This window comes from Cyanistes caeruleus, chromosome 25 (genome assembly GCF_971803275.1).
Source record: "Cyanistes caeruleus chromosome 25, bCyaCae1.hap1.1, whole genome shotgun sequence".
NCBI lineage: Eukaryota > Metazoa > Chordata > Aves > Passeriformes > Paridae > Cyanistes > Cyanistes caeruleus.
Window position 1 is genome coordinate 6,449,841 of NC_141725.1, and position 12,387 is coordinate 6,462,227.

Below are 12,387 nucleotides of genomic sequence, written 5' to 3' on the forward strand. Positions count from 1 at the left end.
AAACTTTTCCTGTCAGTCACAACTTTGAGGCTGATTTTCTCACTCTTGGTTGCAGATGAGGGGAAAAATAAAGGTAAACAGGCACCATGGTGCTTCTGAATAACTTTGGGTGCTGTAAAAGTTCTAAGGAAACAGGTGTGTGGTATCACGCAGAAATAAACATCCCAACACCCCAACCGTGATCTCACAATGAGTGAAGAACAGAAATCTATATACCCTGCTCTAGACCAAATGATTGATTCTCACAGCTTCAATAAATCTACATAATTTAGAGTTAAATCTAAATTAAATTAAGGGAATTATATGACATTATTTTTTTTCAGATTAACACAATCCTTTCTTCTGTTGCTAACTCCTGATTACATCCATTATTCCTAACATGGCTTCTTTCTTTTAAAACTTATTTAACTAAACACATAGAGCAAACTTCTGCATGGGGACACTGTACATGATGCAAGTGAAAAAAAAAAGTCCACAAAAACGTGATTTGTTTAAACACTAAGTATTCACAAGGTATCATTTTCTTTCAAGAACTGAACTCAGTAAATGCACAAGACAAAGCATTCAGACTTTGGCCTGCATTTATAAGTAAGATACTGAACAAATTGTGAAGTCTTAATTTTGATTTAGTTGAGACACTTAGGCAAACAAACTAATGAAATCCATTTGTATGTCCAACTCAAAAAGTAGCAAAGATCTAAGCTTTCTTTACCACACTGTCAAGTGTCAATATGAGGTCAACGTGTACTGACAGTACTCTTGAGCTGCCTTAAAGATGAAAAATAAGTGTAAAATTGCAAAAACAGTCAAACCATAAATGCCTTAAATTTAGAGAAGTAACACAAATACAAAAAAGAACTATATTTATCTTTGACATGAAGGAGGAGGAAGCATCAAACACAAAGGAAGGGAGCAGCAAAAGCTGCACAAATATCGCCTGCACTGCCCTGAGCTGGGCTAGCAGCTGGTTATGCACAGAAGGAGCAAGAGGCTTCTGAAATGGTCCCAAGGGTACAAAAGACATCCCCCAAAGAGTGAATCTAAAACTTTCAGTTGGACATTCCTGGTCCAGGGAAACCTGGAATATGTCTGCATATGTGTGATTATCTGGGTATCTACTCACTAAAGCTTTGAGATCAAAGTGCCATCAGAACATGCTCTTTCAGGCTCCCTCCATAACTGTGAGCACTTGAGTGGGGAAATCTATCTGCAATTTCCATTGCAAGCTCCCTGCACTACAGGAACTGAACAAAAAGATGCTCTGCTGGTAATTTTTCTTGCACTTCTAGCTTCTCTGGGGCCAACAACAGCCTTCTGCAATCACACTTCTTAGAAGAGGCAAAGGATGGCCACCCCAAATTAGGGAATTAGTGTTTCTGTGGATGATGGATTACAACATCCAGTGCAGCTATAAGCTTTCAGACTGGCTCAATAAACACAATATTAAGATCCTGAAGACCTGTTAAGGTCTTAAACCCCTGATCCCTTTTTATTTTTTTTAAGTTACCAACAGGTTCAGATATTGTTTATCAGCTAGCTGGCAAGATGAAAAAACAGGATCTGATCAGCGAGCTTTTGCTTGAATCAGCCTTTTCAGGTTTTTTTGGCAGGACAGCAAAATATAGCTAGCAGTCTTGTAATAATTTATTTGGTGAAATACTGAACCCTAACACCTTGACTGATAAAATTTATTACCAGCAGCATTATTACTATTATTTTGTAATAATTTCTAGTCACTCAAACACTGTGAAAACCTTTGTGTTTGCACTGAGGTCTGGAGCTCCACAGAACCAGGCCTCTCTGAAGGATCAGGGTCATGCTTCCTAACCCAAGGCGGGCTACTGTCCCCTATACTTTTCTAATATTTTAACATTTCAAAACCATAACAAATAATAAAAACACTGTGAGAACAAAACTGAAGCCCTTAGCTCAAAAAGGTTAACACTGAGGTGTTAACCACTGACCTCTGAAATGCCAATATTCAGTTGCCATCACAGACCAGAGCTACAAAAAATAAATGTATCACAAAACAAAGCCGAAATTTTTTGACAGACTCCCCCTGTCCAGTCTGGAATAGTAATTCACCAGTGGAATTTATTTTAAAATCTGCATTTCAAACAGCAGCTAAGTAACTCCACTAATTTATTTCTTACACAGGATGAATTCAATATATTATTCCTTAAAATTTACTCAGTGGTTGTGGACTCCTCAACCCTGGAATTGTTCAAGGCCAGTTTGGATGGAGCTTGGAACAACCTGGTCTAGTGGAAGGTGTCCCTGCCCAAGGCAAGGGGGTTAGAATTGGATGATCTTTAATGTCTCTTCCAGCATGTATTAGTCTGAGATTCTATGATTCTATACATTCCAAGTTACATTGTGTTTTTCTGCTATTTACATATTGGCACCCCAAAGAAAAACTGAATTTTTAAAGTGCATTAGCATTTAAGAAGTTCACTATTAATATAATATTCACTACATCTATTATTCACTAATATACAATAATACAATATAAATTATAACATCTACACAAGCTAAAAAAAGGCAGAATGTTAGAATAATTGCGTGGATTAAATAATCATTGTAAGAAAGCAGCACACTGAAATTGAAAAATGTATTGTCTTCCTGTGCTTTTAGGACTTTTATTCTTTCAGTGTTAAAAAGGTGAAAACCACTATAAGCAAGCAATAAAAAAATAGGAAAAGGTTGAAGGTTTCACACTGCTCTGTGCTGAAGGTTCTTCCACTAATATCACGCAACCCCAGAACGGTTTGAGTGGGAAGGACCTCGGAGCTCATCCAGTGCCACCCCTGCCATAAGCAGAGACACCTTCCACTATCCCAGGGTTCTTCAAGCCCCATCCAGCCTGGCCCTGGACACTTCCAGGAATGGGGCAGCTACAGCCTCTCTAGGCAATCTGTGTCAGTGTCTCGCTACCCTCACAGAGAAGAATTTCTTTCCAACATCCCATCTAGCCCTATTCTCTGTCAGTGTGATGCCATCCCCCCATGTCCTGTCACTCCAGGCTCTTGCAAATAGTCTCTTTCCAGTTTTCTTCTGGGCTCCCTTCAGGTACTGGATTACCACAGTTAGGTCAGCCCAAAGATTTTCTTCTCCAGGTTGAAAAGATCCCAATTCTTTCAGCACTTCCTCATAGCAGAGCTGCTCCATCCCTCTGATCATCTTGGTGCTCTGTCTGGACTTGCTCCAACACTTTCATGTCCCTCCTGTGCTGGGCACCCAAGAGACATTTTTGGTCCTTGAGCTTGAGGACTCATTCTTCTTCTTGAGAGTCTTGACCGCTATGTCTTGGCTGATTCGGAATGATTCAAGCATCCTCCACTGCTCCTCAGTAAACACTACCTGCCCATTATACTCAAGCTTCTTTCTAAATACTTCTCTTAACTTGGAATCTGGGAATTCCACCAAGGATAGGTTTCCCTTGTGTATACGGCCTCAAAATTGAGCGTGTTTCTGCAGCAAGGTAAGAGCGCTGCCAACGCAAGTCATGGAAACACAGAGTGCCAGTTTGGAGGCTCCAGGGTGACGTTTGCATGAGAAGCCATTTTGAACCTACTGCCAGTTCTAGGGTTCTCCATGCATCCTGAAATTTGGGCAGTTCACCCATCACTCCTGGAATCAGGATTAAGGCAGAATCACATTCATCCAAGAACTCACTGATGGCAAAAAATGTTGTCTCTGAGCTTCTCTGGCAGCCACGTTCCCCTGGACCATCATTAGCTGAGCACAGCCAGTAACATTTGTTTGGAGGATGCCAACTAGTACCTGGTGACACCGACTCTATCCTGTCATTTTAGTACCATGCAGGAATACTGAGTGGCAGATATGGAGCATGGGTCACTGAATGCACCAGCAGCTTTAAAGGCACTAATCTATCTCTTTGACACTTGGGTATGTGAGTTACCTCTCCCATCCCTAAGGAGGCCTTACAGGAATACTCAGTAGTAAAACCCAAGACAATGCATCATTGGGAACTGATTGTATCCTACAACGCGGTGTGTCTTGTTCCCTTGGAAGCCAGGTCACAAACCCCTGTTGTGGTGCTAACTTGATGGGGAAAGGACTCTCATGTCCGAAAGGGCATACAAAAGGCAGATACAGCACCACACAGTTCAATGCCTGTGTCTTCTCCTCACATCTTTAATGTACGGGATTACAGTAAGGCAAGGCACGGCCTGCTGTAATAGGAGGGGTCAAGTGTCGTTCGTCCTCCCTGGATATAGAGTGGCTTCCTTCAGGAACTTGAGGGTCTGACAAGGAGTCCAGAGCATAGAGAGCAATGTGTCAGATGCTTGTCAGTAGTGGTTAGTGTCATTGGTTAACAGCACTGCTATAACCGCAATGTGGAATGCATGGGGCTGCACTGAAAGGAAGTGGTAAGGGTGGGGCATAAGCACTAGGTCCCACGATCAAAGCACTAGAGCATTTTACTTATAACCCAATCACTGACACCCACACAGCAACTTCCTGTACTTTAAAAAAAAAAAAAAAAGAAAAAGAAAAAAAGAAAAAAAAAAATCTGTTTCTCTCGTTCTGTAATCAACAACTTTTACCTAGAAACTAGTTAGCGGTGAACTCTGACTGATTTCAATCTGCAGCTCACAGCAGAAAACATAATTTTTAATCTGTGAGAACCTACAAGAGCCATTTTAACTGACAGGTTTCAGTCTACCAGTTCTTTCAGATTTTTTTATCCTTAATTACACAGAAGTCCCATAAACCCTGAGAACCTGCATAAGAAATAGAAAGCAACCAGAAGTTTGGTAGTGATGAACACCACAGGCAGTCCTCTGCCAGAAAATAAAATATACTTATAAATCTACAAAACTCAGCAATGTTTTACGGGAGTTTGAGAAAATGATGTGCAGTGGAATATAAATCCTTGTCACAGGGCACCTTTGTTTAAGAATGCTGAGATACTTTACTATTATTTGCTTTCTGTTATTCATAGCTCATTACACAAAGCACTGGCATTTCTTTGGTGCTTTTTTGAGCATTATTCAAGATACAACATCAATAAATTTACAAAACGTTCCACTCCTCTCCAGTTAGACGAGTTCTCCAGTGCAAGTTCTCCATTAGCACCTGGTGAACATCAAATTACTCCAGCCAAGTCCTAGGGGAGCCCTATGAAACCCAATGCACATTAAGAACTTCATGGAGATGAATACCTTCCTGAAGATAAAGGACACGCACACACTTTCTTGGGGATTTTCATTAGAACAGTCTTGTCAGAAGAGCTAAAGAACTTTTTCTTGGCTGATCTTCCTCAACCTAAAGAGAATCTTAAACCATGTACAGGACAGAGATAGTGATTTTCCAAATCTTTCCATGAACAGTAAGTTGGAGCTTTGAGGTACACTGGTGTCTAGGCTTGCCACTTCTGGAACAACTTCTCCTTGCTATTCTCTACTGGATTCACTGAGTTATTAACCTTCCTCCAATTCTCTTTAAAGATTCTGCACTTAACCTCTAAACACTTATACTGAAAAAATACTCAGTAGAGTATTTTACCATAAAAACAAACATGAGATTTCTCTTGGACTAAGCAAGGATGAGATCAGGACTTTGAAACATCTAAAAGATCTTGACAGACTGGTCAACAATAGAGAAAGAAAGAAGGAAAATTATTTATGATGAACAAAACAAACTTAAGGCTGAGATTCTACCCAAGATACAACTCTAATTAAATAATCTCATGATTGTCATAGCCTCTCTTAATCTTAGTATTTATGAAGGGAAAGATATGGATCTGAAGGGTGCCTATTTCATGCCACACAATAAGGGTTTGCCTATCACTGCCTAATAGAATGAATCAGAGAGAGCTGTGAACTGAACTGTCTGCTAATGCATTCAGGTCACAGCTGCTCCTCAATATTCCAGCTGTGAAAAAACCCAAATATCAACTAAAAACAAGCCAATCAAAACAACCAACCCATTTTCTCTTTACAAGCTGCCAGCAAACAGGTCAGGATGTGTGTGTTGATGACACACTGCAATCCTGCTGCTGACAACCCTGGAAGCAGCAGAGAAGTTTGTCTACGTGCTGTGAGAAGACTGTCCAGAGCCTGGAGATGAGAGCAGCTCCCCTGAACCACAAACTCCTTTCAGAGATCTTTCCAGATACATCTGAAGGCCTTTTGCTCTGACCATTACTATATGGTAAACAGAGGTCATGTCCAAAAGGCTCTGTTTCAGGACCAGTGCTCTACAACTTCCTCATGAAGGACTTGGATGTGGGACTGGAAGGCAGACTAAGTAAGTCCAGCGATGACACGCAGTTGGGAGGAGCTGTCGACTCCCTTGAAGGCAGAGATGCGCTGCAGAGAGATCTCAACAAAGGAAAGGGCTGGGCAATCCCCAACTTAACACGTCAAGTGCCAGATCCTGCCCCTCTGTCAGGGCAGCCCTCTGTGCCTGGACAGGCTGTCCATGAGAGGCTATGGACCAGTCACGTGGAAAGGGACCTGGAGGAGGTCTGTGGATGGTGGCAAGTTAGTTCTGAGTCACCAGTGTGCCCTGGCAGCCCAAAGCATCACCATGTCCTGGAGGGCACCAGGCCAAACATCACCTGCCAGTCAAGGGAGGGGATTCTCCTGCTCTGCTCTATGGTGGCCACACCTTAAGTGCTGGGGGCACTTTGGGCTCCACAAGATTAGAAGGATCTAAAGGTGTTAGAGAGCGTCCAAAGGACAGACACAAGGATGAGGAAGGGTCTTGAGGGGAAGGCTCTGAGGAGCAGCTGAGGGCACTCGGCTCCTTCAGCTGGAGCAGAGGAGACTGAGGGGAGGCTCCTCGGGGGCTGCAGCTCCTCCCGAGGGGAGGCGGAGGGGCAGTGGCTGAGCTCTGCTCTGGGACAGGGACAGGAGCCCAGGAACAGCTGGAGCTGTGCCAGGGCTTGGGATGGATCTCAGGGAAAGGTTCTTTCCCCTGAGGCTGCTGGGTACTGCCCAGGCTCCCCAAGGCAGGGGTCACAGCCTAAATGCCGTGACAGCTCAAGAAGTGTTTGGACAATGCTTTCAGCCAGAGGGTGAGATTGTTGGGGTGTCCTGTGCAGGGCCAGTAGTTTGACTCCATGATCCTTATGGGTCCCTTCCAAGTCAGGACATGCCATTATTTTAAGTGTTTCCCCTGATCCTGTGCTCAGCTCCAAGGGTTTGCTCTTCCTTTGTTTTCATGAAGGAATAAGACTTGATGCCAAACTCATCATTCATCTGGACAAAACAGAGACCTGCGGGCAAGGTGAGAACTGTGGAACACTGTGGTCCAGGACAGTGTGATGTTCAGGACAATCCCTGAACAGATTATCAGACAATGTTTGCATGTCACGTGCAAAAGCTTCCCATACAGAAAAGGACCAAATCAGGCATAATCAGAAACAATCCCTGGTGGAACCTGTTTAGTTTCCATTATCAGCTACTTGGGAAATCAGTTTCCAATGCTCTGCGAAAGTATTTATATTTTCTACTTGACTACAGAGGTTTGAAGACAAGTAAAGTTTTCTTTTAGAGCTTTTTGCACCTGCCTATCAAAATGCAACCAAACCACAAAAGTGTTTTTCAATATTAAACACCTCCCCCCCACCACCGCCCCAAAGAACAGTTTTACTAAAAAGAGTACGAGCACGGAACAGAAAGGCAAATTACAGGTTTGTCTGGTAATAACTAGAATTTATTCAACCTTCAGCAAGATCTTTATCACTTAGCTGTTTTTTAATTAAGTAGACCAATAAGAAAGGTAAGAAACAACGGAAGTTTCTTGTCTGCTGTTTGTTTGCTAAGCCCATTCTAACACACATTTTATGCCTTTATCTCTTGCTACAATCGGACTATATTACTATATAATTTCTCATGCTTCAAGTAACCACTGAAGATTGCCTTAGCTGTGGAAGGAAGGGAGGAGTAGAACTGCATAAGCACACGAGGCTCATTTGCTTTAAAAAAAACCCTGTTGTTTCCTCCTTAGTCTATTTTATCATAACAACATTTGCTTTTGGTAGAGCAGCAGAACATCACAAATATTCTCTCTCCCTAGAAGGGAGGGAGAGACACACTCAGACCATTTTTAACCAACTGATTAAAGGCTGAGTGCACATGTCTAAAGTAAAAACATATTAATAAAATTGAAAATTCACCAAATTCCTCAGTATGTACAAAAGAGGGAATGAGGACACAGAAAATCCAAAATCCCTCATGTAGGTGAGTCACTACTCACCTTTGCTGCTACTACTACAGGGCAATTTGCTAAGAGTAATCATGTTTCTAACAAGGAATAGAAAGAAACCACATATAAAAGATTACATGGGTATATTTAGTATTTATTTGAATCATCCAACTTTATATAGGCCCTGTTAACACTATAACATTTTACGCAGACATTTTTTTGAAAGATGGCCACTTGTATTCTTTCCTTGAAAACCGAATAAAGAAAAATAATATCATTCACTGTGTCAGATAAGATTCCCTTCAGCTTATTTATTTTTCCTTTTATTCATGTCTGTCCTAGTGATTGATATTTGCCAACATGACATATTATGTGGGTTTTTTATTTTATTTACTGAAAGCTCTTCAGTACCTCAGAAGTAAAAAATATACAAAGCAAGCATGGAACAAACTGCTTCAAGGGCTTTTCCACGATCCTAGAGCATTTCCTGACAAGTTTGCATCAATTCTCACCTTCAAGAAACCTCTCATTTGTTGCTTTCAGGGTTTTAGGGTGCACTATCATCTCTTAAGCAACAAAATCACAGCAATGGGAACAAACTGATGCTGCTGCAATGGTCTGCTTTTAAGTCTACCATGTGAAGAGGTATCTTTCATATCTTGGATCAATTTATGGGATAGGTAGTGACATTAAGGATACCTTGGTAATAAGTAAGCACTTTTCAGATTATCCAAGGACTGCATTCTAGAATGACTGGTTTGCAAAACCAGCCAGATCAACAATACCCATCACAAACAGGCTGCATGCTCTGCTCCAAAATGCACCAGCAGAAAGGCGGAGAACCCACAGTGCGGGAGACACTAAGCATGGATCTGTTCTTTTCATACTATGCTTCCTAATAATGTCTGTGGATATATAAAAATACTACATGATGATCAACGTGTTTAGTGCAAAATTCTGTGCCTATCCATAAGCAGAACCCAGCTTTTGTTGGTTTTTTTGAGCCACCTGAAAGTTCCCTCTTAATATCAACTGAACTCTACCACTTTTGTTAAAAGGAGACTTGAAACTACATGGCTTCAGTTCTTTAAACAGATTCACTGGTAGTTGAATATCTTAAAAACAGCTCCAGAGAGAACAGAAATTGAAGCTCAGCTAAGAGATCTTATTTTCAATTAGTGAGATTTATGTATCTCCCAGATTTCCATAAATAGTGGAAATTAAGCAGGAACAAAGCCATATATATTCAGGAAGTGTTTTCTGTTTAATTCATGCAGTAATGTGCAAATGCAAGAATGATCCTACCTGGAACAGACAGATCAGGACAGGTCTGTCTATCCGTGTAGTCTGTTCTTGTTAGTATTTAGAAACAGATGCCTCAGGAAGAACATCAAAACAAGATAAAGATTCAGCCACAGTCAGACTGCCTTGCTACTCAGCTACAAAGGAGCTAGAGCCAGTATTTTGGCTTTTGGGACACTCCCATTGCCTCTGTTTCTTCTGAGAATTATCTAGAGGTTTTTCTAAGACCATTTAAACTTTTTTGCATTCGCCATATTCTGTGGCAAACATAGAAATAAATCATTAATTTAGATTACCGTATAGAAACGGACCTTTTTATTTTAAGGATGACATTTACTAATCTTATGTATTGCCTACTTTGAAAATACAGCGGGTTTTCCCGTTTTTTCCTGCTGCATGTGACTTTACAGATCTGTCATAGCACTCTCTCATCACCTGTTTTCCAGTTTGAAGAGTTTCTGTCCGGTTTACTGATAGTTTTGTTGATTTACTGACAACGTCATATCTTCCTACATGGTTGAAATATAAGATAGATAGTAGACTGTCAACTTGTTCTTATGTCCAGCAATCCACTATAAATTGAAAGCAGCAGCTTTTAAAAAAAGAAAACCTCCTTACCACTGGGTGGCTTGGGTCGCGGAGGGACATTTTTCTTTGGTGGTAAAGCTGGTGTGTCTGATTTGCTTTTGAAAGGATCATCTGTGAATCCCACCCCTCCAAAAGAGGAGGCAAAAGGGTCTGAAGCTATTGACTACATGAGAAAAAATAAAAGAAAAGGGATGTAAGCATGCTGTATAATACCTGTGGTTTCACAAAGCTACAGGTTAAGTCAAGGAAGAGCATTAATTTCAAAACCTGAGGGCAGATGTACAGAATTGTCAGTGTTGTAGGAAGCTAATGCCCAATGACAGAGGTGCTAAGATTAACATTAATATTCAAAGGACCTTTTGCTCTTAATCATTTAAGTTCTTCTAGAACTTCTAGTTGTAGCAAAACACCTGATGAGCAAATAAAAGGAAGTAAAACTACTTTTTTACTATTTGGCAATGAACAGTCATACCACAGCCTGACCTTCACTCTGATAAACAGAACTGTGACAGAACCTGGAAAAGCGCCGTTCACTCAAGAAGGGATAACTTTATTCCAAGCTTTTCTGAAGTTATACACAGGTATTTGACTTTTTAGCAGAACTTTAGGGAATATCTAAATGCATGTGTTTGAATCCTCCCATATTCAGACGGCTTTTCTAAAGGACTGTCCTACTGATTAAGAATCACACAAGTATTATGCCACGCAGGGAAATTTATCATTGTGAAATGAAGAAAGAGGAATTTTGTGAGCAAAGGTAAAAATTGCAGTCAAACCTTTGCTAAAGTTTCTATCTCAAGCCAGCCATGTCTATTGGTAAACGTTGTTGCCATCTAGCGGAGAGCTAAAACCCTCCCCAAAACAGTAAAAGTTAGGGGAGATAAAAAAATACACCACCAAGAAATGCAATTACTCAAAGTAAAATGATAGCCTATTTTATTTTTAGCGTTTACTCTACAGTGTTCGAGTGTTACTGTAGAACTAAGGTAAGGAGTTGGGCACTGATGTTAACGGTAAATTACAAATTCCACCTCAGGAAAGTAACAGCAGACCAAGACATTTCCAATGATCCATTTTTTTTTTATGCGTGTCCTGAACCTTTTTCTTCATCTGCTGTTTAAAAGGAACAGAAATTGCCCATTGAAAACATGTGAGAGACTGACTCTTAAGAGCGGAGTAAGGTTAGTTTACATATACTTAGTAGTATAGTGTTTCATTAATAGCTGGACTCATAGAGTCAAGTCTTAGAGATCTTAGAGGCCTTATCCAACCTTAATAATTTTATGCAAGTTTAGAAACAAGTCAGGATACTTACTATAAAGTAACCAAGCACCAAACACTTGGCAAATTCCAGGGCTTAGACGAAGGCTAGACACTGAAATATATTAATATTCGCAACAACGACCTCTTCTTACAAGTCAAAACTACAAGTTAATTTCTTTTTCTGATCTAGTATTTGAAAATATTTGTGAAAAGCTTATTTATCCTTACTATATCTACCTGTCTGAGTAAGACTGCCATATCTGACATGGTTTGAAAATTCTTTGCTATGTAATTGGTGAGGCTGATTGGAAAAAAATGAACAAAACCAGATTGTCAGCTGAAAAGTTACAACCGTATCACACTCTTTAAAGAGGTGTCTGTACATACAGTTTTAAAAGGACAGTTGTTTTTCTTTTAACCTATACCTTTGACATCTGACTGAAGTCTGCAAATCCCTCACCACCACTGAAAGCACCACTTCCAAATGGATCCAGTGCTCCAAATGGATCTGGAACAGATGCATAGGGAAAAAAGTTAGTTTGAATAATACTTCAGAATTACAAGGAATGCTTGATGCCAATGAAGCACAAAACTAGGCAGGTGATTAAAACACACTTGCATTTTGATTTGTCATGAGACGTTAAAGGAGAATTCCACTAAGCAATAGATTTTCTACCAGTTGTTTGGAGGGAAAATACAAGAAGAAAAAAGCGACACATCTAGTGCCACAAAGACAGTCTTCACGAACTCTAACAAGACCATGACGCTTTTCACTAACGGTTCACAAGACTCTTTATTCTCAACTCTTATATTTGACTCTTGTCTCATGAAAAGATACCTCCTTATACATCTTCATGTGAAAACGTTTACTTCTTACCTGGACCTTTTGAAGAGATACTGGAAGACGTAAAAGGATCAGTGCTTTCAAAAGGGTCAGGCTAAATAAGAACAGATACACACAATTATTTTTCTGCTGGACTGCACACTTAACCTTTTCATGCCTATCAAAATCTCTTGCTTTAAGACAAATAGTTTCCAATTTCAGACCACTCT

The 12,387-nt window shown here is 40.4% G+C and overlaps 1 protein-coding gene across 19 annotated transcripts in view; it reads right to left on the bottom strand.

Moving 5' to 3' along the window:
* The window catches only part of EPS15L1 (epidermal growth factor receptor pathway substrate 15 like 1), a 47,869-nt gene that overhangs the window by 14,432 nt on the left and 21,050 nt on the right, over nt 1-12,387 (bottom strand). For 7 of the 19 annotated variants that reach the window (XR_015279151.1, XM_086862601.1, XM_086862603.1 and 4 more), the window contains 4 exons: nt 12,212-12,272; nt 11,760-11,842; nt 10,102-10,234; nt 9,919-9,992 (listed from right to left, as the gene is read on the bottom strand). Coding sequence is in view for 18 of the 19 variants with exons in the window: in XM_086862601.1 (XP_086718727.1) it covers nt 9,919-9,992; nt 10,102-10,234; nt 11,760-11,842; nt 12,212-12,272 (351 nt within the window). In the remaining variant the exon portion in view is untranslated. Of the gene's footprint in view, nt 1-9,918; nt 9,993-10,101; nt 10,235-10,980; nt 11,185-11,759; nt 11,843-12,211; nt 12,273-12,387 lie in introns of those variants that run through there. The other 12 variants (XM_086862598.1, XM_086862611.1, XM_086862600.1 and 9 more) reach the window with 3 other exon arrangements.